At 35.1% G+C, this 27,801-nt stretch overlaps 4 protein-coding genes across 10 annotated transcripts in view; 2 read left to right on the top strand and 2 right to left on the bottom strand.

Annotated features, from left to right (window-relative positions):
* The window catches only part of LOC131145424 (uncharacterized), a 23,263-nt gene extending 15,004 nt beyond the window's left edge, over positions 1-8,259 (top strand). Inside the window, exons 7-8 of one of the 6 annotated variants that reach the window (XR_009134154.1) lie at positions 7,808-7,953; positions 8,111-8,259. The gene's annotated coding sequence lies outside the window, so the exon portion shown is untranslated. Of the gene's footprint in view, positions 1-7,007; positions 7,711-7,807 lie in introns of those variants that run through there. The other 5 variants (XR_009134153.1, XM_058094475.1, XM_058094471.1 and 2 more) reach the window with 5 other exon arrangements.
* A 1,294-nt stretch (positions 8,260-9,553) lies between these two features.
* LOC131145423 (uncharacterized) lies at positions 9,554-10,804 on the bottom strand. Its single transcript, XM_058094470.1, has 2 exons — positions 10,508-10,804; positions 9,554-10,160 (listed from the first exon to the last, which is right to left on the bottom strand). The coding sequence occupies exons 1-2, from the start codon at positions 10,631-10,633 to the stop codon at positions 9,852-9,854; spliced, it is 435 nt and encodes a 144-aa protein (XP_057950453.1). The 5' UTR covers positions 10,634-10,804; the 3' UTR covers positions 9,554-9,851.
* An 8,466-nt stretch (positions 10,805-19,270) lies between these two features.
* On the bottom strand, positions 19,271-26,601 carry LOC131145405 (putative pentatricopeptide repeat-containing protein At3g25970). 2 transcript variants are annotated; one of them, XM_058094430.1, is made up of 2 exons: positions 24,465-26,591; positions 19,271-23,077 (listed from the first exon to the last, which is right to left on the bottom strand). In XM_058094430.1, the coding sequence occupies exons 1-2, from the start codon at positions 26,545-26,547 to the stop codon at positions 22,935-22,937; spliced, it is 2,226 nt and encodes a 741-aa protein (XP_057950413.1). In that variant the 5' UTR covers positions 26,548-26,591; the 3' UTR covers positions 19,271-22,934. The 2 variants fall into 2 exon arrangements, with proteins under 2 accessions (XP_057950413.1, XP_057950414.1); XM_058094431.1 differs by lacking the exon at positions 19,271-23,077 and having other exon boundaries at positions 24,123-26,601.
* Positions 19,636-23,208, top strand: LOC131145402 (disease resistance protein RPM1-like). The gene has a single exon (XM_058094426.1). It carries the CDS (start codon positions 19,636-19,638, stop codon positions 22,378-22,380), a length of 2,745 nt encoding a protein of 914 aa, XP_057950409.1. The 3' UTR covers positions 22,381-23,208.
* Positions 26,602-27,801: the final 1,200 nt, after the last annotated feature.

Genomic DNA, 27,801 nt, shown 5'->3' with positions numbered 1-27,801 from the left:
CGCTTATCGGGTCTCTCATCTTTTATTCTCTCAACCTCACTGGGCTGAATTGGGTTCTCATTAATCTGGATTTTATACAAAATTTTTACATTCATTCATCTATGAGCAGTGCAAGTACATTTTTTAACAAAAATACAAAAAAAATTTGAAATTTGATCTTCAATCTTGGGCTGTTGTTGTTGGGCTTTCTTCATCAGCTGCAAACACGAGAAAGAATTCCAATGTTAGATCACATTTAAGCCAATTGGACCCATTTTGGGGCCAATTTTGCCACTAAAAGATAGTGTGCGCCTTCCTTGGGCCTGTTTTTGAAATTGGCAGCCTTGGACTTAATATTAAGAAATTAAAAAGGCCAATTTTAGGCCTTTTCTTTTCAAAGTTGGCCCAATTTGGGCTGGAGGCAGCAATGAAGCCCAACCTAGCAGCCTTACACAGTTGTTCCCATGACAGACAAGGGCCTTTTCTTTTCAAAGTCAGCCCAATTTGGGCTGGAGGCAGCAGTGAAGCCCAACCTAGCAGCCTTACACAGTTGTTCCCTTGACAAAAAAGGCATGCATGCCTTCTTCCCTTTTCCATGAATCATTTTTCAAGGTGGCTGGTTCCCATTGCCAGCCACCTTCTCCCATTTCCTATTGAGTTGGTCTCCATGACCAACTTGCCTATAAATAGGGAAGGAAGGGATTGAGATAGTAGGGCTGAAAATTGAAAAGAGGGGAAAGGCTGGAAGAATTAATAGAGAGAGAAGTTGAAACCAACATAGTGAAGGAGGCGTGAAATTCAAATTGCAGAGGCTAGAGAAAGAAAATAGAAGACTAAGGAATTGGCATTGAAAGACTGGAAGTAGAGAACTGTGGAGACTCTAAAAAAGAACCTAAGAGGAAAAGCTGGCAAACTGAGAATACTTAGAAGGTTTCAAAAAGGAGTTCGGTGGGAAAGACTAAGACGTTGGTATCCCCTTTCCCTAAATCTGTTTTATTTTGAGTATATTAGTTTGTCCTCCTGCATTTTAAAGGATATATTTTTTCATCTCATAGCCTTAAATTTAAGAGTACCTAAAAAATCATAAACCCCCAAACAAAGGCCTCAAAAATCCCCAAATAGAAACCCCAAAAACCGAGTAGAACCCCTACAAAATCCCAAGACAATCCCGAATTTTTAACCTGGATCCAAAAAACCAGACGAGAAAAACCCGAGTCAAACTGCCCAAATCCGAATCTGGGTACCAGGATCCAATAACCTAAACCTGACCCAAGGATTGGGGCCAACTTGACTTCAATCTAAGTCAACCCTACCCGAGTCCAATGACTCGGGTCTGACCCACAAACCCGACCCAGGTCAACTTTGACTTGGGTCAACTAACCCACCTAACCTACCCTAGACCTAGCCCATCTACCCAAGACCTATAGCCCAAAACCCACCTAAATTAAACCCAAAGCCCTGAAGTCCATAGCCCAAAATTAGGCCTGAGCCCAGCCAACCTAATCCTTAACCCTTAAGTCCACTAATTAACCCAGGCCAACCTATTCTAAACGTAACTGAAAGCCCACCGAACACCCAAACCCAACAACCCCAAAACCCATTGCCTAATTGGGCCTGATTTAGCCTAGGCCCCAAACCTATTTGAAACTTAAAGCCCCAATGCCCAATTGGTCCTATCCAAGCCAAGAATCCAAACTAAGCCAGCCCTGGCCCAATTAAAACTTAACCTTAACCCATCCTAAAACCCTAGTCAACCTAACTCGAGCCCCCCCCCCCCCCCTTCCCCCCAATTACCCTGTTTGGTGAACTAGAAAACACAAGAAAATCCAGGAAAATCTCAAGAAAATAGGAAGAAAAATAGAAGAGAGAGAAAAGGAGCGATTACCTTTGTGGGATTTGAACCTAGATCAGGAAGGGTAAGGCACAACGCTTGAAGCTCTTTGCCACCATCGAGAGCTCCACTCAACCTGCAAAAGAAAGTCAAAGAAGGGTTAGAATTGGGGAATAGAGAAAGAAAAAGTGAGAAATCAAGAGAGAATTGAAAGAGAGAGATCCGAGGGTAAAGGATAGAGAAAGAATTGAAAGTGAGAAAGATGGACTCACCGGAGACTGCCGAAGGAGCGGCGCATGATGGCCAGAGTTGGTGGCCAACAAAGAGAGAGTGAGTTGACAGATAGAGGGAGCAGAGAGTAGAGAAGGGAGATCCAGAGAGATTCAAGGAAGGAGAAGAAAAGAAAAGGGAAAAGAAAAAAAAACAATATATATATATATATATATTAAGTTTTAAAAAAATTAAGTGGGACACAATCACTATTCGGGTGGTGACACATGGCACCATGTAACAATCTTGGGTCCAATTCTAGTGAGCTATTGTCCACTTTGGCCCACTGGCCTCATTATAAAAGGCGTCTCACTTAGTTGGTGTTTGATTCACCGTGTTTTGCCACGTGTCACCACGTATAGCTTACATGTGGTAGCCCTTGTGTCCTTCTGCTTGTTTCTCCCCTAAACCCAATCAACTTGGTTTGACCTAGCTCAACTCAGGCTGACGGCTGACCCGTTGAATCGGTTCAAACCGGTTGAACTAGTTTGACTCTCTGAACCACCATTTTTTTTATCTTAATAATAAATTCATTTTTTTAATTCAAAAAAATTGGGAAGATTAGCAAAATCGGAAAAAAATTAGAAAAAAATATGAAAAATAAATAAAAATTCCCTGAACCATTTTTGACTAAGGGACCCCTAAAAAAATAAAATTTTGAAAATTCAAAAATAAAGGAAAATAGAGAAAAATCTTTAAAATTTTTTGAAAATTTCAAAAAAAAAAAAAAAAAAAGGGGGAAAATTATGGAAAAATTTTGGAACCATTTTTTGCTTAGTTTTGATTATTTTCCTGTTGTTTCTCCTATGTGATTGCTTATTGTATGCCCTGCTTGTCGAATGAATGCATGTTTTGCCCTTTCTTTATGGATGTGTGTGCTTGCATGCTTGTGTGCATGTGTGCACCACTCCTATGAGGAATATTAGAAAAATTGGGGTTTCTGACAGAGATTCTAACAAAATCACTTCGAATTCTTCCATTGATGGTTCTATTAGAATCTCCGATTTATGGTGCATACCTTGCAAGTGTTTTTTGCGTGAGTTGTAATTTTGTTGCATGGTGTGAATATGTTTAATTGTCCTTGCCTATCTTGTCGCGCCACTGATTGAAAACCTTAATGAATTTTCCTTCAAATCTCAAAGGCTATGTCTTTGCATGCCTTTGAGGTTTGAAGGCAAGAGGTCTTTGTCTTATGCAAGTCTTCTTGGAAATAAAGGTCAAGTAAGAAGCACTTTTAAAATAACAAGGAATTTTAAATAAATAATCCTCGAAAGGATTGCCGAGAGTTGTATTCTTAGCATGCTTTTGGGAGTCCTGAGGTGAGGGTGATCTTTGTCCTACGCAGGGCTATCCAATATTTAAAGGCTAGGCAAATAAATGAGCATAAGAATTGAACTCTTGATCGGTCAATTTTGAAAATAATCTTAGGCTAATCGGGTATCGTCCGCTGGACAGGTGTGGAAAGGTGCTAGTACCCTCCCTTTGCATAATCATACTCCCGAATCCAAATCTGGTGATGCAGATCATTGATTACTAGCTTCCTTGGATCTAGGCGACTAATGAACTAGAGGTATATTAAATAGGTTTTCTAACCGTACCTAAAATAAGTAGGTTAGTGGCGACTCTATTGTTTTTAAAGTAACCTATTCCTTGGTCCATACATTACACTAGACTTCATATCCTATATTATTGAGTTCGCCACTTAGTCGAAGCGATTCGAAATTTCGATCCCGCCCATTACGCGGGATCAGTCCTCCACGGCGTTGTGACAATGAGAAATTGATTACAGCCACAAGAGGTTGGTGTTTTTTCTTGAGATTTTGATTTGTAGCATGATATTTTGGTTCCAGACATGAATTTTGCAAGTGTGATAATTTGCTACAAGAAGTGCGAAATTCTCCCTGCCAACACTGAAAACCAGGTTCAATTGCTGCATGCACTCAAGATCTACGGTGAATTGAAGGTAGTTCTTGAAAATTGGGGGTTTATGGTTTTGCATGACTAGATTGAGTATTGTGGGAAAGTGTGTTAAGAACTTTTGTTGATATATAGTTGCAGCGTATATAAGTGTAAATCCAGCAATATGGTGACAAATTATCGGACAAAGGGATGCCATTTATCGTACGTTGGGCACAATTTCAAGCTTTTCTGCACCTTTATGGAAGATGTCCTATAAATGGGGGTTTCTAGAAATGGAGCCACCCATATGCAACTTTGTCCAAAACCTCAACCAAAGCCTTGTTAGATATCTTGGATAGTTAGCATTACCATATTTGTGAAAGATGTTTGGTTCCTATCCAAATGGGTAACTATTTTGATAATGTTTGTTGTGATATCGTACTTATGAAGATTGGCCATGCTCCCCTTGGTTCTCCTTTGTTGAATGATTTGGATGTGACTAAGGACATGAGAACACATACATCTTCCACTATAATGATAAGAAGATCATCTTGAAGCCTGCACTACCATAAACCAAGACAAAGAATCTGTCAGAGTTACTCTACTTGAAGACGCTACAAGCAAGGCAATGAATGTGTTTGAAGACATCCAAAGTCTTTCAAACATTCCTGTTGTTGAGTTTGTCACTCATGATGTGTTTATTGATGCCAATTCTTGATTCAAGTCTATGATGTTGCCATAGTATTGTGGTTTCTTGTATCACTCAACCATTGGCTTACGAAGAATCCAAATTTGCTTCTTACTTCTGATCCTCCAGCATTTCAAAACCCGAAGTTGAAGTTTTTCATACTAGGGGAGAGTTTATGTAGGACAAAAAGCAAGGCCTTAGGAAGATCCTTGTTGGAGAATACTTAAGAAGAATTGGATCAAGGATTAATAGCTTTAGTTAGTAGTTTATTATGTGTTTGGTATTAATTAGCATAAGATTATGTGTATTTGGGCCTTGGGGTTTGTTTGTAATATTTGTGTAATGTTAGGGGTTTGTTTCCATTTCATGTTGTTTTAGGGATATATGTGTATGTGTAGAGGCTTTCTTATAAATAGCGTGTGAAAGTCATGTTACTGTTATTATTGAATTTGAATTTGAATTTGAGAAGTGAACATGATTTTTCCCTTGTATCTCCTCTCTTCCTGTTCTTTCCTCTCTTCAATTTCTTCTTATCTCTCCCATGGCTGCAGATCATTGATGCTGCCCCTGCATCACACACTCTAGGCACTAGATATAGTGTTAGCAACCATTGCACTCAACCTAATAGTTCTGAAATCCTCAACCTTAATAGATCTTGATTTTTTAGGCACCAAGGCTATAAACAAGAAGTTGATGCTTTTGATTTAGGTCCCATTCCTAAAAAATTCAGTACAAATTTTGATTTAATGTGTTTTCTAGCTCAACCAGCACTCATGCCTCATGAATTAGTAATAAGGATCGTATGCGTGATGCAACTTTTGCATCAGATATCTTTAAGGTGTTACTTTTAAATTTAAAAATAGTTATTGTTGAGTCGATCGCTTTGCCTAAAAGCTTAGTTCTGAGGTGGTTGACCAAGAATATAGATCAAGACATTCAGTCTATCCCTCGTGTAGGACCCTTTCTTGCATGTGAAGAGGCAACGGATTGAATTCCATAGGGGGCTCAAAAAAGCAAACTGCACTAGGCATGGCTGGGGAAAACATGGATTGCAAGATTTGAACCCAGGACCTTTTGGAACGACCATATGAATTGTCTCTTTACTAAAATGTGATGATGTAATTGGTAGGCCACCAATGTCTGGCAGCTTTTTATTTAACAATTTATTATTTATGAACTACTTTTAGTTTGAGTGGCTACTTTTGATATCTCATCAGTATCTTGACCAGCAGTATTTTGGCCACTTTTATCAGGTATTGATTGATAGCAATGAAGAATCAGCACTTTATAAAACAATATTTTAATGAAATGTTCGTATAGATATTTTTCTTGTACATAAACTCATTTCTTGTTTGATATGTTAGATTTGTCATATCTACATGTCATCTTCTACATTTCAATCATATTATATTTTTTTCTTTAAATTTTAGAAGGTATATTCCAATTATATACAGGATTCATTTTTCTATTCTTATAGTTAAGTTCATAGTTAGTGGATCCTTATGCCCACCTTCAAACCACAATCCGGAATCAAATTTCCGTTTCATGGCACTTCTTGCATCCCAATCACAATCATGCACGATCCACTAAACCCAAAATGTAGACTCTATCTCTCAAATGTACTCAAATTGAAGTATGAAGAAATAGAAGAAAAAATAAAGATACTATGAAAATTAGATTTCAAAGTAATTAAAAATGAAAGGTACAGAAAAAGTAAAGTAGTTTTTATTAATATTTGTTTAGAGAAATCTTCCTCATCCCATCTTAAATATTTCGTAACCGAAGTACTTCAAAATGCACCATGATCCAAAATAACCAACAAAGCCTACCTCCCCACAGATCACTCACCAAGCCTAGTGGCATACTCGGTCCCCACAGCTGCACATGACCCAAATGCACCATGTTCTAGGTAATTATGGTTTTGTTTATGTTTAAAATTTCACAGTCAAATACTATTTGTGAAGTACTTCGATCTTGTCTCAAAATATTGTAAACAGAAAAATTAGTGCATATGCAGAAAAATTAGTATTTTAATATATTTAAAGACTTTAACCGTATAACATCTACAATCATAATATACTTTATTAAATCTTTATATTTCAACAACTGAAATTTTTTAATTAAGCTTTTTAATGCACAGGTTTTGTACCTTGTCTCAAATAACAACCTAATTAACTCATTCAGTTTTAAATAGAATGTGAGGGAAGAATGAAACAATGGACATTATGAATTTTTTTATTGAATCTAGTCTCTACCCACACATATTGGTTTCACCACTTCCAATTGCCAACACATCTTCAATATGCTTCCAACTGAACATCACTTATTAAATTAATGCAGCAGTGCCACTTCCCAACAGCACATGAAAGCCACTCCACAAAAAGTAAATCTCAGATCCTGATAGAGAAACAGAATGACTCAACTATGAGTTGGAAAGTTAGTAGCTTCCCCTTTTTGTTTTGTGTGTTAGAGATGAAAAATATACCTGAAACTGTGTGAACTATTTTGTGTCTTTTTCCCTACTGCAGATTCAAATAATTTTGAAGAAATTATAGTCGTCTATGCTGAAACCATGTGCCCTTATTTACTTGATGTATAGTTTGTTCTTGCCAGCTTCTTAAATCTATGTTGATTATAATGCTATTTAAGGTTTGGAGTCGGCCTTTCAAGCTCTCTCTGGTTTTCATCATTTGAGACAAAGGGGGAAAACCTTGGTTGTAGATTGATCATAGTCTCAATAGGTTCTTCAAGAGCTCGGCAATCTTCCGGGTGAGCTGGAAAATTGGGATTAGAACCTATCCTTATACCTGTTTGCAAGAAAATACAAAACGATATTTCTTCACCCACATTTTGGTGTAGAAGGATTGAAAGCTGGAGATGTTGCACAGATTATGTTATTCAACATTCCTGTCCAAGGCATGTATTGTGGTTTTTTATAATAGTATAAAACTAAAAAAAATATTTGTGAAGCATTTGGATTCGAAGTGTGTTGTATTTATTATTGAAATATCAGCCTAATGGCATTTGATGAGTATAGCAGGAACTAATGTGTCGTGAATTTGCTGTACGTAAGAATTAGTTCCCCGACCTCCAAGGGGCTTGCCCCACTGGTTAAGGCGTGATTAATGTCTCTTGGTCAGGTGTTTGAAGCTCGTAGCTACTTACCCGGAGGAGCAGGGGAATTAAGGGAAGGTTCCTCCATCCCGTTGATTAGTCGAGCCCAGAAAGAAACCAAGATACAATGGGTTACGGGAGGAGGATAAAATGATTCTTGACTCAATAGAAGGTTTGAAATTTTTTCTAGCTTGGTTTACTGGAAATCCCAACTTACCCTGGAAACAGTTGGGATGCCCTTCAGATTACCGAAAAGGCTACAGCCTATATATTGTATGTATGTTGACAATAGAAATTTCCTTTACTCGAGTGTGTTCTGCCTTGTTTAGTGATGCCTCAACAGATGACCCAGGAGAAAACACAGGAGAGCCAGTGATGGTAAAGTTTGGCCTTCAGAATTCTAGAGGGTTGATTTTTAAACATGAAGCTGCTTTCTCTTAAACCCTATTTCATTTAGTTTATGAAACTTGTCTTAATTTAAGTGCTTTGAATTACCTTTTTCGTAAAAAAAAAAAATTGTATCACAATTGAGTAGCATGTACATAACTACGAATTAATTAATGTCTTATGTTTGCATCTTCTAAGAGGTCAAACTTGGTACGGTCCAAGATCTTCTCAATTGAGGTTCCCAATACCATTAGAATTTGTTTTTTAAGAACTATTCAAGCATACACCGGCCCTTTTCGCCTTGTCTCTTATCTCGATCACGATAATATCTTTTACGAATATATATATATATATATATATATATAACCATACTTTAATTAAGTAGTATTTGAAAACATGAATTTTTTGGATTTTGAGTTACTTTTTATTCAAATCTACACTAAATTAAATTCAAATTTTGAAATTTACACTTCTAAATACAGATTAGATAGTTTTGGCACTTAAACAGTCTCTTTTAGCCGCACAGCCTCTCCATCACAAATTTTTCTTAGCCATCACCAGAACTCTTGCACTTCTTATTGAGTTTCACAATTATTTAGTTCTCTTCTTTAGCCCTCTCTTTAACCATTGATTATTCTTCAATGCTCATTCAAAAATCCCTAAACTAATCTACAAACACAACATAGCTACAAGTAAACATGAAAAATCAAAATATTAAACCCAAATAAATTAAAAAATAATAGGACAAAAAACGACACTTTCTCTAAAATTTCAAAATTTTTTAAAATCTTTTCTAAAATTTCAAGAATTCTAAAAACCTTCCTAAGGTTTATTGAAAAAGACATTAACTTCTCTTTGTATTTGCAAAAAATTAATTTTATTACATTTGTGAAATCTAAAAAGATATCAATGAAATTTTTGAAAATCGGAAGACCCTATCTTTTTATTAAATCTGAAGGGAAGTTTCTTTTACTTGAAATAATATGTATGAAAAATTAAAATAAAACATACTAAAATATATCTATACAACTATAAAGAAAATTTCTCTATTTGGTGTCATTTTTAAAAATACTAAATTTATTCCTATAACTATTAATGATTATTCTAAAATATTCCTTTAACTACTCATAATTTTCTTAAAATATCCTCATAATTATATCAAATTTATCCTATAATTATTTCAAAAAAAATATCCTATAACTATCTACAACTATCTCAAAATATCCTTATACTATTTAATTTTTATTATTTTTAATAATTTTTTAAAAATTTTAAAAAATAGAAAGCTATATAATAGGCACATAATCCGTGTTGATGTCTAATTTTATCATAAATACGTATTGACATTTTAGAAATTCAAAAGTTAAATATATAAATAATACACCTTTTGACATTAAGATATTTTAATTTCTAAATTAATTAACATTTTCAAGTCCTCGAGTAAATAAATAAATAAAAGCAAAAATCCTACCAACCATAGGGTCAACAGCCAATCACATACAGAGAGAGAGCGACGTATACCATAAAACAAAGACTGTACAGGGCCATGTAAAGTAGATTAAAACCCTAAACAATCCAAGGAAAGAGGAACGTAGCCAAACAAAATAAGAAGAAAGAAAGACGATCAACTGGAAGTCAAGGGAGTACAACACAAGATTCCCATCACAGAAAAGTCATCAGAATTCAAAAGTGATTTTGATTTTGATGTTGCTGGTTGAGGACGACATTGGCGGGGGAGCAGAGGTGGGTGTGCTTCTTGGAAGAGCCCTTGCAGAGATGAACTGGGTACTTGAGGGCGTTGATTTGGAGCTTCCGAAGAACAGCTTTCCCTAAATCGATACCGCATATGTCGGACAGCCTCACCAGGTACAGCAACACGTCGGAAAGCTCTTCCCCCAAATGTTCTTTCTCTTTGTCTTTCCAATCCGGCAGCCCTCTCGCCACCTCCCCTCTCCACTGGAATATCTCGGACACCTCCCCCACTTCTCCCACCTGATTTTTAAAAAAAAAAAAATTAAACACAAATACACACATTCATACATCGGATATAGAAATTTCTTCCTACCATTTCTCTAACTTCCAAAATAAAAAGAAGAAAAAGAAGAAAAAGAGAAATATTTTAGGGCAAAATCGGGTAAGGGGCTGTTTCAAAGAGAAAATTTGTTATAGCCGCTGGTTTTCGGATCTCGCACACATAACAGTGTTAGTTTTCAAATCCAATCTCTCTGCTGACATCTTCGTGCTTGCACAGTTTCAGACCGAGACCCCATGGACACAATGGCATCAGGAGAGAGAGAGAGAGAGAGAGAGAGAGAGAGAGAGGGTTTAAAAGGGAATACCAGAGCGAGGAGGAGATTTCTAGGGCTATGGAACTGATCCCAGTCTCTTTCCCGTGCAAAATCCGCCATTTTCTTCTTCAACTCTTCCAAGGTAACCTCTTCTTTTCTCTCTGAATCTTCCGTCATCGCCTCCTTCCCTGAGCTCTTCCCTTTCAATGCTCCCTCGCTCTCTCTCTCTCTCTCTCTCTCTCTCTGAGTCTCTGCGTTTACCAGTAATTACAACGAAAGAACAGCATAGACTATATACACTGCACTGGCGCTTTTCCTGAAAATCACAGACCGAGTGAGCTCGTTAAATCATTGGGCTTGGTTACCGGCGTTTGCCGGTTAAGGTGGGCCTCTTCCAATCGCTCGGAAGGCCGCGTACTGAACTCGGTTCAGGATTTGGCGGGCCCCACTTTTATTTCGGCAAGCTTCCCGGTACGAGCATTTCTGGAAAATTGAATAAAGCGGGAAAGGCGTAAGTACTTTACCCGAAAAATATAATTAAATATTAAATACAAAAGGACCGACCTACCAACACCTATTTTCTTTTTTAATTTTTTTGTTTGTCATTGTTTTGATGCTTGAACGGGCTGCTAAAGCCTTTGATAATTTGATCAAGCATTTTAAAATATAAATTATTTAAAAGTATATAAAAATATATATATATATATATTTTTTGTAGTAATCCGGCCAAAAAATAAAAAAGTTAATAATTAATTAATTAATTATTAAACTAAATTCATTAATTAAATAATATGATTGATGTATAAGTATATATATATATATGGATTAAGTAAAGATATAAATATTATTATATATTAACATATATCTATATTGTAAGTCATTACATTTTGGATTTAAAACCCCTAACGCTAATCTCTCTACTTTCTCTCTCCTCAATGTTTCTCTCTCTTATCAATTTTCTCGATCAAACGTGTGTCAATTAAAAAACAGAAAATACGTTTAGGTTTCAAATTCAACCACCAACATTTTAATTGGAGTTGATTTGTCGTAGGAGTGTCGTAGACACTATTCCTAGGTTAAGGTAAGGAAAATAAATTATGTCAAAAAATTTTATAAATTCACTTATTAAATTGTAATATGAGATTACAGAAATTATATACATATTTTTCTGAATATTCTGACATATGAAAATTAGATTTTGTGTTATTATTATTAGTTGATTAACTGGCATTTGTAAACCTAAGGATTTTTATAGTAATTGTATTTCAAAATTTAACCGATTTAATTAAAGTATTTGATTTCTGAATATTGTAATAAATTTTCTGAATGATTTGATCGGTTAAATTATTGGTTTGATTTATTATACGTATTTTGTAAAGAATTAAAGTGAGTAGGGTTGGTTATCTCCATTTTTCCTTTAAATACATATTTTGAGTGAAATAAATGGTGGAGATAATTAAACTGGTGTTTTCGGTGAAACGGATTTTGAAAATAGAACAACTGGTTTTCCAGTAATTTATATAATTATGAGAAACATTCAAATCATGTGGCATGAGAAAGAAAGTAAAGTTATGAGTTTATAGTATGATATATTGATATACTGAAATGTGTGGGTATTATATTATTTTTGGAACTGTGAAAAAGAAAGTAAAGTATAGAGTATTATTGTTGTTCAACTAGAATATATGGTTTAAGAACTCTGATGGACCATAGAACGCTCGATACCGCGGCTACAGTAATGAAGAGCTTAGTACAACCACACTGTTCGGGAAGAGTATTGGTATTAAATAGTCGAGTGGGCCAGTGAAATGTAGAGTTCCCACCTGGAGTCTAGACCAGTTATGGGATGACCATTTGTACTAGTAGACATACAGTATATTTGACTTAACCTGGTGGCAGGCCGGCCAAGGCTAAGGCCAGCCTACGGGCCGCACAACCCATCATGGGGGGAAGCATATCGTTTATCCATTCGAGAGTAAGTTCTTATATTCACATTTGTAGATTTAACCATAATATAACAGAATAGAGTATATGAAAACAAAGCATATTTAACAAAGTATAAAAGAGTAAAGTATTCCAAAGATTACAATTCACAGAGTATAGTTGCAAATTATTTACAAAATGCAGCTTATAGTTGCAAAAGTATTAACAACTTACAGTTTATAATATTTATATAGGTGTGAGTTATAGTTTGCATGTAAATGTTATTTATAATAAAGTATCTAATGTATTTTATATTGTGATATTACATGTGGTTGGAGTGAAGTAAACTCTCCAGAGGACTTGATGAATAAGACGAATGCCCTGATAAGTATCAAACATAGCCATGCCCAAGTTAAATGGGTAAGGTTATATAAGATATCAAAGCAAAGGGGCACTACATGTTATGGGCTTGTAATCTCCTTAATTCTCGGGAACTCTCACTTATAAGTAATGATGTATGTGTGAGTGTAGTCTATAAAAGTATTAACAGTTGTTGTTGTTTATTAACAAATGGTTATTTTATGTATACATCAAACTCATTGGTCACACACTGATGATAATTTATTCCATACTTACTAAGAAGTGTCGCACCCCATCATTATCAAATATTTTTCAGATGCCATGTAGAGTATGACAGTAATCAGAGTACATAGCGAAAGTGTGGATGGGGTTAGAAACAATAATTTGGATTAATTATTAAATTTGTTATTATATTTTATCTTAGAATTTTTAAGGATATATTAAATTTGTTATTAGAGATATTTTTGTAACAAAAGGTTTTTAGTATTCTGGTATATGAATATTGAGGTCTTCCGCTGTGTAATTATTTTGGTATCAGAGATTAATTTTTTTTAAATAACACTTCGGATCCCAGTTTCGGGTTCAGGGCATTACATATATATATATATATATATATATTTATATATATATATTAAATATTATTAAAAATTAAAAAAAATTTACAAAAAAAAAAAAGAATTATTCCTGAGATTCAAGAACGTCAAAATTGAGATTTACTAAAAAGATATAAATCTTCTCTTGAAAGACTTATTTTTTATAAAATACAAAGAAAAATTTATAATTTTTTAATAAATTTCATGAAAGGTTCTTGAAATTTTTAAAATCTTAAAGATGGTCCCTGTTTTTCTGTATTTTTATTTTAAATTATTTAAAAATATATATATAGCCTTTTATTTTTCAAATTTTGCATAAAAATTTTAAAATGACTTTTTATCATTTCTCAATCGGTTATATTTTGTGTGTCTTTAAAGAAATTGAAATGAAAAATGAAAAATATTTTTTTTGACTGAGTAAAATTAAATTATATTTATTTTTTTATACATCTTTAAAAAAAATTTCTTACCCCAACAACAATACAAACACCTTTGGAGTTGTTTTTAAAGATGGGGTTGAGCTTGAGAGAAATACATTATAAATTTTAAAATGTCAAACAAACATTTTTGTATTTTAGCAATTAGCATCAAATAATCATCACATATTGATGTTGCAAAAAATAATAATAAATTTAAATTTTAGCTAAAAAATAATTTTTTGTAAGAGTGGACTAACATAATTATGTTCAACATGAGTACAACTTCAATGAAAAAATTAAACTCGCAAGATTTAAAGTCCTATTTTATGATACCAGGTGGGGTTCGATTGATCGAATTATAACCTTTAAACCATAACTAAACTAAATTTTGTGCACCAAAAAATGTAAACCAATCCCAATCGTTTTGAGTGTTTAAATGTTTTTTATGTTCATATTCAACAATTAATTGAATTTGTTGACCCTATGGGTCATATCTCGGTTTTGATAATGACAAATACTCATGTATTTAGTGGCTATTTAGTTCATGTTCAAGGTTATATTAGCAGATATATTGGTAGCACGTGAAACCTTAAAGCTTGAAGACCCAATTTCTATTATATTATATTTTATTCTTATGCAAAGGGTCTGTAATAGTAATTAGGTTCTATGACTTGTAATAATTGCATGCATCACCTGCATGATTTAATAGGTAAGTTCAAAATGAAAATGATCTTAAAACGACCTTAGAGATTAAATGAAAATGACCTTAGAAAGATCTTAGGGATTACCCTTCGGACTGTTCGGTGTCTCCCAAAAGACCTAGAAATGACCCTAAGATACTCACTCATACATACACATGTTTGATTATTTGAAATTGGGTGATTGTTGAATGAAACCGGACCGAAATGCACAAAATGTGCACCTTCGGTCGACCGACCTGTGCAGTTCATTATGCCCTCGGTCTGGATCAACCGGTTGACCATAGTCCGGTCGATCGAGCTTCTAAAGCTCATTTGACTCCAGTCGACCGAACCTCCCTAGAGTCAACATTTTGACTTCCTGGTCGACCGAACATTTTTTGTATTGCACTAACCTGGTCGACCAAACTTCAGACTTATTGAAAAATTGCCTCAGACATACATGTCTGGTCGACCAAGAGGGTAGTGCATTTTTGGCCCGATCAATCGAACCCCAAGAACTTGGGTCGACCAAAAGTGTTTTGGTCGACCGGTGCTCTCAAGTTGCCCTGTATTTTTACCGTGGTTAATAATTTTTTAATGGGGTTAAAATAATTAAATATCATTAAAACTTTTCTAATTATTCCACCTGTGTCTCTAACAATTGTATTTTTGGGGAAATTTATAAATACTAATTCATTTGAAATAATTAGTAAGAGGATTAGCAATTTTGATTAGGAAAAATTCCTTGAAATCCCAAAATCCATAATACTCATTTTGGGCTTCCAACACTTATTCTTACCAGTTCTTACTACTCAAAATATCTTTTATAAGTGTGATTTAAGTGTTGTTGTTCCATAAGGATTGCTCTCTCAAGATTGTGTTTGTGTGAAATTATTTTATTTGAGAGCACATCCTTGTTGGGAATATATGAACAAATTCCCAAAACCTGTGAGAAACAAATAGAGAAAGAATAACGCCAAAGAAAAATTCAATCACACGCACAAGACAATATTTACGTGGTTCGGCAATTTTGCCTACGTCCACGGAGTTGCAGGGATTTCAATATTATTAGGAAGAAAGCACAGAGAGTGCGGCGATACAATTCTCTCGCTCTCGCTCTCTCGCGGATACAACCACAGAAAACCCTAATCACCCGAAAGCACCCTTTTATATGTTGCGCCTAGGGTTCCGTTCCGAATGGGCTCCAAAAAATTTTTCCCGGAGGCGTTGCCCCCGGACCCCCACAAATACAACTTGTACCGCTTAGTCCATGGAGCGAAGGCTTGGGCCGTGAGGCCCAAGCCTTCGCTCCATGGACTAAACCTTAGAATAGAAATCTCTAATTAAATAAAGGTCGGGTTGTCATCCAAATCAAAACATAACTAGGCTCCACAAAAGCCCAAAAATCCTCAAGTGTTCTTAGGGGGTTTTATCAATAAGTCTTTCCTCAAAAAACTTCGTTGGAGCTTTTGAGTATTGCATCGTCATTGCAATATCTTGAGAAATTAGTATTTGATTTTGCTTGCAAAAATTCTTTTCAAATCACTTTCAAATATTTAGTGTGTTTCATCTTGATAAATCTTTGAAGAGATATTTGTTTGTATGACAGAAATCTATGTTGCAATATTCATTGATTTATATCATTCGTTGAATACAAAGATTAAACTCTTTTTACAAACCAAACATATACATTACTTGAGCATCATACAATTGAGAAAATCTGCTAATTGAAATATATATATATATATATATATATATATATATATATATATATGTTATTTGACTGATATCTTTGTTTGAACACTTAGATTAAATACATCTTGTGATACAAAGATCAGATAGATTTGCACTCTCACGCACTAATTACATCAATAATAAATATATTTGAGAGTTGATATATTGAACCACATTGAGTTTACTTATTATTTCATATTGGTGGTGTATGTGATTGCGTGTAACTGGGTACATATCTGTTTTACTTGAAAGTATAATCACTGTACCATTTCATTGATTGTGAACATAATGTTGTATTTCCAGGCACGGGCCTGAAGAGGGGGCTAGCCCTTTAAAATAGTCCCAGATTGGCTTAAACCCGGCTAGAAAAGTTAAGTGTATCATCCTGTTAAAGTGTAGGTTGAGGTCAACCCCTCTGATTGACTTGGTTGTAAAGGTTGAGGTCAACCTTGTACTAATTGACCTGATTGTAATCGGTGTCACTCCACCCATTAAGTGAACCTTTAGTGGAATTCTCAGACTTGCAAGCTAAAGGTGCGAACATAGGCACAGTTGGCTGAACCCCGATAACATATCATATGTCTGTTTATATTTCCGCACTTTATATTTACCACACGGGTATGTTATTGTGTGAATAATGCGCATGATTTAAATTCCATGTATTTTACTTATCTGCGCATCTGAGTAGACCGACCCTAGGTTGTGAATATACTGTTGCTAAACTAATTGAACTTAGGAGAGAAATTTTAAAATTTCAATTTACCCCCTTTCTTGAGAATACACCAATTCTAACAAAATTAAACCATTAGATTCAAATCAAAGAATTACGGTCAATATAAGTTGATTTTTTTTCCTTTATAATCAATTAGTAAATTTTAAAATTTAAATATTAAAATTCAATCATTAATAAGAACAATTATATTTTAAATTTTTTTAATTTATATCCTAGATGCACAAGTTTAAAGACATCTACCCTTGAATTGAACATTAAAAAAATCCTTAATTCAAGTTCTAATTCTAAAAGGGTAACATAAAAAATAACAAACCCAAGGTTAAATTATTATAAAATCAAAATTTTAAATTTAAGTTATTAAAATATTATACAACATTTAATTGCATAATATATTTTTATATGTTTATAATATATCGATTTGGTTCAATTAATTGTGGTTTTATATATACCGAATAAAAAGCAAATCGTCAACTTAAAAAAATAAAAAATTTTAATTGAGACTAAATCAAAAAAATAGTTAACAGATTTTTAGATTCAGTTTTTTTTTTTTTTTTTTTTTTTTAGAATTTTCATGCCCACGCCTAGTCAGAATGTCTCCCAAATTTTCACTTTCATGCTAAAAGAGTTCATTTCAATCAATGATTTTGGTTGGCAAAAGAAAGAAAAAGAAAATAAAGAGAGGACTCATTTTTTACTATATTTTCTCTCTATACCTAATACTACTAAAAATAAAAATTTATGATATTATAATTAGAAATTAAGAAAAATCAAATTTTAATGATGCCTAAAATAAAAATTTTATTTATTAATTTTGAATATTTTTTTATTTTTTTCTCACTTTCCTTGATAACCAATAAGAAAAAAACGGATTCCTTTCATATTTTTCTTTCCATCTCTTAGTATTTTTCAAATTCTAAATAGAGGGTCAATGTTTCATGCTTTAGATTATAGAATTGTTTTTCTTAAAAAAAAAAAAATTATGCTTCAAATTAGTCTTTGGCTAATAAAAGAATACAAATATATTTTCCAACCCATTTGAATTAATGATTTTAGTTAGGAAAAAAAAATAACGAGGAAGCTCATTTTTCACTATATTTTCTCTTTATATCAAATATTATTAAAATAAAATTTTATTTTAATATAATTAAAAATTAAGAAAATCAAATATATATGATGTGCAGAATCATAATTTTATTTATTAATTTGGTATAATTATTGTTTTCTTTCTTACTGAACTAAATATAAAAATGTAAATTTCTTTATACTTTTCTTTTCTTTATCTAACATTTTCCAAGTTCCAAACGAGAACCAATAAAAAAAGGTTTGAATTTTTTTTTTTTTTTTGCAAGATCGATAAATTTTCACAGGAAGAAAAATTATAAATGAAATGATGTATACAGTTCTCAATGAAATTTAGTTTGATGTCAAAAATATAATAATACATAAAATAATAATGATTAAGAAAATTTATAATTTGACATCTGTAGATGGTTTGTTTATCAGTGGATAGAATTTTCAAAATAAACTGAAAATTCTATTAAATTTCTTTTCAAAGGAAAAAACTAAGTTCTATAATTTAGAGAAAATATTCTGCAACATGTTGGTTTGTTGTAAAATGCGAACCGTAATTAACCCATTTTAAATGGTTAGTTGAAATTCGATTAATGATTTTTAAACCAATGTCCAATGAATCAAATTGTTAGATTCAATTTAAAATTTTTGAGTCAACATTTTTTTCCTATTATAATCAACTTATAAATTTTAAAATTTAAACTTTAAAATTCAACCATCAATAAAAAAGTCTTAAATTTATGAATTTTAAATTAGCACCCTACATAAATTCAAAACATCCACTCATGAATTGAATATAAATAAAATCCATAATCCACGTTCTAATTCAAAAAAAAAAAAAGTATAAAAGTAACCAATCCACGTTTCAAATTGTTAATTAAAAACAAAATTTTATTTCAAATTAAAATAATTCTTAAAATATTATAAAAATATATTTATAATATATTGATTTGGTTCGATTAACCACGGTTATTGCATGGACTAACCCAAAACCGAATCATTAACTGAAAAAATTGAAAACTTCAAACCGAAAAAATGAAACCAAAGAAATAGTTAATCGATTTTATGCTCGCCCCTAATATACGATCTAGTATTTTTCATACAAGCTGTCCCCTTATACTTAAATTTTACCTTTTGAGAATTTTCTTTGAGAATTTATTCCACTTGTACGAAAAATGTTGACATAACGCAATCCGTCGCACTGGTGCATTGCACTAAGTTTTTCTCCGACAAGGACAAGAGCCATCCCTTCACTTCATCCAAATCCAGCCATTGACTAAAGACAAACTTCCCCAGAATTATTGTTATTTTAATTATTTAGTTGTTTATTTAATTAAATAATTAATAATAATCATAATTATAATTAATTACATGATTCCAGCATAACTAAATCAAGAAGATGTTCACAGTAGCATTCCCAAAAACAACAAACAAAAAATAGTCGTCACGCGGTAATGTTGAGGAAACTACATGGGTAAGTTGACTTTTGACTTCTTCTCAGCAACCTGTATTGAATGGCTGGCAAGAGAGAAACGCTCTAAGGCATCTCACTGTTCATAATTGTTGAGACCCTGATCAAGGAGCTTCAAGCTTGAGAGAGATTTGAAAGAGGTCTGGCACGGGCAAAAGGGACATTGGAACCTAATAAGTCCACAAGTGAGGAGAGATGGCTATGATAGCAGTGAAGATTGTGTTGGAGAAGTTGTCTTCCCTCGTAGGAGAGGAAGCCAATCTGCTCGGTGGACTTGGCAAGGAAATTGAAGTGCTGCAAGATGACTTGGACAGCATGAAATCCTTCCTGCAGGATGCGGAGGCGAGGAGCGAGAATGACCAAGCGGTGAGGACTTGGGTGAAGCAGGTGAGGGACGTGGCTTATGATGCAGAGGATGTGCTTGAAGAGTTCTTACTCCGCTTGGTGCCGCCTCATGGGAACGGCTTCCTCCGTTGTCTTCGCACTTCGTATCATCACATTAGCCAGTCAAAAGCACGACACCAGTTGGCCGTCCAGATTCAGCGCATAAAGGATAGAGTGAGGAACATTTCACAGAGAAGAAGCACATTTTCATTCAATGACACGAGCGCCGGTACCAGCTTGCAGGAATGGCATGACCCACGGCGAGCTTCTCTGTACATTGATGAAGCTGATGTTGTGGGAATTGAGAACCCCAAAGCTTTGCTAATGAAGTGGCTCGTCGAGGGAGAACAGAAGCTTACAGCCGTCTCTGTTGCTGGAATGGGCGGCTTGGGGAAAACAACTCTAGTGAAGAAAGCTTTTGACAGCCATCCAGTGAAGAGAGCCTTTAATTGTCATGCTTGGGTTACAGTCTCCAAATCATTTACAACTGAGGAGCTCTTGCGGGCAGCGCTCAAAGGATTCTTGGAAGCGACAAAAGAACCAGCTCCGGAGGGAATGGAATCAATGATCGACTTCCAATTAGTTGATAAGCTAAGAAATCATCTGCAGCAAAAGAGGTATGTCATTGTCCTTGATGATGTGTGGAGCCCAGATGCTTGGGAAGCAGTCAAATATGCACTCCCTGATTGTAACAATGGCAGTAGGATAATTTTCACAACACGTTTAATTGATCTAGCTGATTCTATAGAAACTACTGGTCATGTCTACCATCTCCAACCTCTACCAGAGAGGGAGGCTTGGACCCTTTTTTGCATGAAAGCTTTCAGAGGGGAACGGAGAGGCATTTGTCCTGAAGAACTTGAGGAGATTTCTCGAAGTGTCTTGAAGAAATGTGGGGGACTTCCACTTGCAATTGTCGTGATAGGAGGTTTGCTGTCGAAGAAGAAACGGATTTTGGAATGGAAGAAAGTCCATGACAACCTAGCTGCAGAAATGAAAAGTGATTGCCACCTAGGAAATCTCGAAAGAATACTTCTACTAAGTTATGAGGATCTACCGCACCACCTTAAATGCTGTTACTTGTATTTGAGTGCTTTCCCAGAAGATTACTTGATCAAAAGAATGAAGCTGATCCGGCTATGGGTTTCTGAAAGGTTTGTGGAAGAGAAGCAAGGCCTTACAATGGAGGAGGTTGCAGAGGACTACCTTAATGAACTAGTCAATAGGAGTATGATTCAGGTAGCTGAAATGGATCAGCTCAACAGGGTTAGGACTTGCTCAATTCACGATCTTATGCGAGAAATTATTCAATTGAAATCCAGGGAAGAGTCACTTCTTACAGTTGTGGGTGAAAGCGGTGTTGCAGAGAACGAGAAAGTTCGTCGACTATCAATCCATGGTAATTGCAACAACTTAATGTCAAGCATGAGATTCCCTTATCTTCGGTCTATTTTTCTCTTTACACGATCTTGCACATCCTTCCGCCGAAGATTCTTTTCTTGCTTTAGATTATTGAGAGTTCTAGAGCTAGAGGGTGTTCCTCTTTCCAGCCTCCCTCCAGAGGTGGTTGAATTGATTCATTTGAGATATTTAAGTTTGAGGAGCACAGAAATAAAGCAGCTCCCAGAGTCCATAGGAAAGCTTAAGAACCTTGAAATATTGGACTTAAAAGGAACTTTAATATCATCAGTGCCTAAAGGGATCTTAGAGATGAAACACTTGTGCCAGCTCCGTAACTTCCATTACCGTTTTGAATCTTCAACTTATTTTGGCAACATATATGGCACTAGGGTTCCCACAGAAATAGGAAGATTAATGAGTCTACAGAAACTTGGAACTGTTGATATAAACGATGACATTGAGCTTGTAAAAGAACTTGGGAAGCTCACCCAACTTAGGAGGTTGGGTGTGTTGAACCTTGGAGAGCAACATGGAACAGATTTTTGTTATTCTCTAGAGAAGCTGAAACACCTTACCACATTGTATATGCTGTCCAAAGGTACTCTTGAAGTTATAAAATTAGACTCGCTATCTTCACCCCCAGAGTTTCTTCAGCGCTTATATCTAAAATGTAGATTATTGGCGTTGCCTCAATGGCTTGCTTCCCTACATCACCTTGTCAAGCTAGTCCTTCAATATTCAAATTTAAAAGTTGACCCCTTGAAAGCCCTTCAAGGGCTGCGTAGCTTGGTGATGCTTGAACTTCGACAAGCTTATGACGGGGAGGAACTATCCTGTGACAAGTTGGGATATCCAAAGCTGAAAAAGCTTTTCTGTCATCAACTGCAGAGATTGAAGTGCATAAAAATTGCAGATGGAGCAATGACTGAGCTGAGGGCATTGGATATAGCAGCATGTTGGGAGCTAGAAAGGGTGCCAATTGGTACTGAGCATCTCAAGAATCTTCAAGATCTGCTGCTGTGGGATATGCCTTCAGAATTCTTGGAAAGAATTGGACGCTTAAATGGCGAAGATTTCTGGAAGGTTCAACATATTTCAACAATTAAGCATGTCTATAAAAGTGGACAAAGATGGGCTGCTGAGACTCTTTCGTGATTAAAATGACTAGGCTGCATAGAATATTGACATCTGTCCCTCAGATGGTGATTATTTCTGGAAGGTTCGACTCATTGCAACAGTTAGATGTGTACATTAAAGCGGAGGAATGAGCTGCAGGGACTTTCATGATTCAAAAGAGCAGGCAGCACAAATATTGGTGGCCACCCCAAAGGTGCATACCTGATTACCTGCCTATGGAACTGTAGAAAAGAAATGGTGGACTTGATGGCAAAGACATCTCGACGGTTCAACATATTCCACAAATTAGGTCAGCCAATAAAAAGTGGTGGAATATTGGCTGCTGAAACTCTTTCATGATTCAAAAGACAAGGATGCATAGAATACTGAAGGTGATCCCTCGGGTGCATACCTTACGCACTGCTTCCTCTCATTCTTCTTCTTCTTCTTCTTCTTCTTCTTCCTCCTCTAAATTTTACAGTCTTCCATGTTGATCGGGGTAGTACACCTGGCAAGAATAAAGTCACTAGACTGGATTGGGAAAACTAGTCGAGCTTATCCCAGAACACCCCATCCAGGCACACTGATACCGTCTATGAAGTAGCCTGCAAAAACCAATGGAGGAAAAATCTGCAGCAATGTCCAAAGGATGCCATTGGATAGCTGCGGGTTGCCTTGGATAAATTGAAGGTGAGATAACCTGCTAGATCTTCTTGCCTAATTTGGCAGTTAGTTTCTGCACCATAGACCACGTTGACCAAATATCATGACAAGAGAAAATGTAGTAAACTCTTTGTTCTTCTCTCGACAACATGTTATAAATAGTAAATACTTAAGATTTTTAAAGAAAAGGTTCTGACAGCAAAATTGAATGTGTAACAGTATGAGTATGGTAATTGGTATGGCTAAGGCCTTTTGGGAAATGAAGATCAATACAATTAGGAACTGAAGGTTGTAGGCCAACCACCTTCCTCTATCTTTGATTTTACGTTTGCAGAAAAAAAAACAAAAATTCTCTGTATCTTGCTGATAATCTTTCGACTATCTAATAACCAACTTCTGTGTGATGCTACGGTAATGCAGTTAACTACATTAATTAAGGCCCCATCAGTTGTCCCTAAACCCAATTGCAATGAGACATGACAATGTAGTCCGAGTAGGACAAAAATAAAGAGGGTTCTTAAAGTCTTGTTTTGGAAATAACTGCAACAGTCAACATTATGTGAAAGTCAACAAGCACAGTAATAGCAAAAGCCAAAGACTGGAGTGAGAAACGTTCTTCACAGACACCAAACCTGATAAAACTTGTCAGCCAGAAATAAGAACAAAGCAAAGATCTACTGCAAGAAAAAGGCTCAACTAGCGCATGTGTGTGTGTAAATAAAAAAGAATGACCCCTAAAAGAACACCCAGGCAGCTGGACGACATGGATAAATCATTGCTTTCTATTTCTACTGCCACTAGAAAATGTTCTTAATAGTATCTTTTTTGGGTTGAAATACTTCACAGCAATTAAATTAGTACTTTCTACAGGATATGTGACTTCGATAATTTTGGCTGCATTTTGTTCAAGTTCTATAATTTAAAGAATGCCCAGGCATGCCATATAAATTTCAAACAACAAAAACAAAAAAAGCAACAGCTAGAAGAGAAAATTTCCCTCATGCTTGCTTTAGCAGGCCAGTATTCCAAAATTCATGGAATCAAAACATTGATTTTCAGATAGGAAATAAACAAATTAATCAACTAGAGATAGATTCTTACTTAGTGCCAGCATATTATGAACAAAATAATTTTTATCAAATCATGAATACCTTAATAATTAGAGAGCAACAACATGTTCCACATATGATATGTACCCTATACAATGCTATGGTGACTAAAAAGATTTTCAAAGTCCCTACATCAGATGGTTGGTGAATTATACACAAGTTTTTGTCAGCAATTCAAGGATATAACATTGAACAGCTAAAATGACTCTAGTTAATGGAAGTGTCTTTCACTGAAATAATAATCCCCTGTTATTGGCAAAGAGACATTGCCAAATTGAATAATAGAGCTTGCATTTACAGTTAGATGCTCCAAAGTTGCATAAATTACATTACAGTGTGGATTCGTTCTACCTTCTACAGAGAAGACATGGACTCTGTTGTTCAGCTCAAGCCAACTGCATCCAGGATCTTTCTTCACTTTCAAAGCTCTCAATCTCTTCCTCACATCCATCTTCTCTCCCCACTTCCCCATGCTTGCATATATGTTCGACAAAATAACATAAGCACATATTGGCATGGGATCTAATTTAAACATTTTCTGAGCCACCCTCTCACCTACTTCCATGTCCATCCAAAACCAACAAGAACTAAGCAAAGCTCCCCAAACAACCCCATCAGCTTCAATTGGCATCTCTCTAATAAGCTCCTCGGCTTCTCGTAGATGACCTGATCGGCCAAGAAGATCCACCATGCATGCATAATGTTCTAAGGCAGGGGTTACTCCATAACATTTTTCCATGGCATAAAACAATCTCATCCCTTCATTCACCAAACCAGCACGACCACAAGCAGACAGAAGCCCTGCAAAAGTAGCTCCATTAGGTTTTACTCCTTGCTCTAACATTTGCTCGAAGAGTATGATCACCTCAGACCCAAGCCCATGGTGTGCATACCCATTAATAAGAGCTGTCCAAGCAGCCACATTGGGTGAAGAGATGCTAAAAAATGATTTTTGAGCACCAATTATGCTCCCACATTTGGAGTACATGTCTATAAGGGATGTTCCAACATAAACATTTGATTCAAACGGTGTCTTAATCAAATGCGAGTGAAGTGATTGTCCTTGTTTAAGAGATCCAAGGCATGAACAGGCATGAAATAGAGCAGAGAATGTTGATCTAGTTTGGTCAACTGGTAATCTGCGCATGGTCATGTATAGTTTCAAAGCCTCTTCATGTTGACTATTATGAACATAACCAGAAATCATTGAATTCCATGTCACAGGGTTCCCTTGCCCTTTTGTTTCTTCAAAGAGTTCAAGAGCCTTATCAATTTCACCATTCCTAGAATACACCGATATCATAGTATTCAAAGAAGTTGTAGATCTGTGAGGCATCTCCTCAAACAATTTTTTTGAATCCTCAATTCGACCACTAACTGCATACCCTTTAATCATCAAATTATACGAGACAGGATTAGCTTCAGCCAGTTTACTGAAAATTAGCTCAGCATCTTCAATCCTACCCATGAGTATAAGCCCTTCAATCAGCGAATTGGAAGCGTTTAAACACAGGTTTGTGCAGCTACAGTAGATTTTCATGGCATCATCAATAGCATCACAATGACAATAAAAACCAACGAGTGCATCGCCAATTGAGCAATCAAATTCAAATCCAAATTTGATCAAAAGCCCATGGACAAACCTTCCTTGGTGCAAAACTCCCAATCTACCACAAGCCCTTATTACACAATCCAAGGTAAACTCATTTGGGGTCACTTCACCCTCCACTCTCATCAACCCAAAGAGCTCCAAAGCCCACTTGCAACCATCCTCCCTCTTTGAGTAACCCGAAATCAACGTAGTCCAAGCAATGACATCACGGGTTGGAATTCTCATAAAGACATCCCAAGCCTCACTCATTAAATTACACTGCACATACCCCACGAGCATCAAACTCCACAACAATTCATTCCTTCCGCGCAACACATCAAAAACTCTCCGAGCTTCTTCAATTTTGAAACAACTCGAATAAAAATACAACAAAGCACTCCCTACGAGCTCGAAGCTCTCTGCCCCAGATTTCCAAACAAGACAATGAATCTGTTTTCCGTCACACAACGATCCGACACAAGCACAAACACTCAAAACCGACGAGAAAGTGGTTTCGTTTAGCTTCATGTTGCTATAGTGCATCTCGGAAACTAGGCTGAGAGCTTCGCTGTATCTACGCCATTTCGAATACCCACAAATCATAGTGTTCCATGAAACCACGGTTCTCGTTGGCATTTCGTCGAACAGATTTCGGGCCATGTCCAACTCGCCAATTTTCGCGTGGTGGGCAATTGAAACGTTCAAAGAGACAACGCTGTGATGAAGCGTTGAATAGAGTTTGAGGTCCTTCCATCGTTTATGCTTCCAACTTCCCAGAAAATAAGATTTCACTGACATGGTCGAAGGCATGAAGAAGTTCGCAAACAAAACCCGCATACTCATCCTGCGGGACACCTTCAAAAATCCCTCCTATCAAGATTTGGTTCGTTTTTATAATTAATTGATAATTATTTATACTAATAAAATACTTATACAGATTTATATTTATAGTTTTTTTTACTGCCTTTTTGAAGATAAATTTAAAATATTTATTTTTCTTCAACATTTCAAAATAATGTATGGCCAAATAGAAAAGAAATTCTTCCAATTTAGTCTAGTGTTCTAAATATCCCAAATACTCGACTTTTTGTACCTGTTTAATAATAATTCCTTCAATAAATTTAAAATATCTTTCCAACTTGTGTTTATCTTTTTTCTAATTATTTTTTAGGACAAAAGACACTAACCTCTCCTGAGGTTTGGTAAAGAGATAGATTTTCCTTGAAATTACAAAAATTCCAAGTACCTCTCCATAGGTTTTAAAAATTTCAATGGTCTACCATGAGATTTGTTAAGAAGACACAAATATCTTCTTATATTTTGTAAAAATAAAAATAAAAAATAAGTTTTTTCATGAGAGATCTGTGTTTTTTTGACAAACCTCAAAAATGGTTTATGACATTTTTGAAACTTCATGAGAAGTTAGTGTTATTTTTTAAATCTTAAGAGATATCTCTATCTTTCTACTAAACTTTAGGAGAAGTAAGTGTCTTTTGTTATATTTTTTAAAATTTAAAATGAAAGTTTACATAATATGATATGCACCTTAATAGTGGGAATAAAGTAAATTTTAATTATTTTAAGCATTTTTAATAGAATAAATTTGTAAGACATAATAAACCAAACACAAAATCCTATAATAACAACACCAATAATAAATTAAGCCTTAAATTCTATTAGATGAGGTCAGTAATATAAATTAACATAACAAATTAACCTAACCTTGATTAACATAACCCTAGTTTAGACTAGCCTTGGGTTTCCCCTTGTTTATTTCCCTAAAAAATTGAAGAAAATCGAAATAAACACCGAAAAGAAAAGAGAAGTGGAAAGAGGGAGGAGTTCGGTTTTTACCTCTTAATGATCCAAATTCGGATATGAAACTTCTTTGCCTTCTTGTGATCAAAGATTTGCGAGAATAAGAAAAAAGAGTGAGAATAAGGAAAATAAGAAATAGCGGAAACTAATTAGTAGAACATGTGTTATCATATGAATGGTGCTCCGTGGCGCGACCAGAACTGTGCATTATGAGAATGGTGTGACGCGAACCTAGGCATCCAATCTATGTTTTCACTAGATGAACGGATTGCTAGCACA

The sequence above is a fragment of the Malania oleifera genome, chromosome 13 (genome assembly GCF_029873635.1).
Source record: "Malania oleifera isolate guangnan ecotype guangnan chromosome 13, ASM2987363v1, whole genome shotgun sequence".
NCBI classification, from domain to species: Eukaryota; Viridiplantae; Streptophyta; class Magnoliopsida; order Santalales; family Ximeniaceae; genus Malania; species Malania oleifera.
The sequence above is the reverse complement of the archived record's forward strand: the minus strand, read 5'-3'. Positions and strand labels throughout refer to the sequence as shown.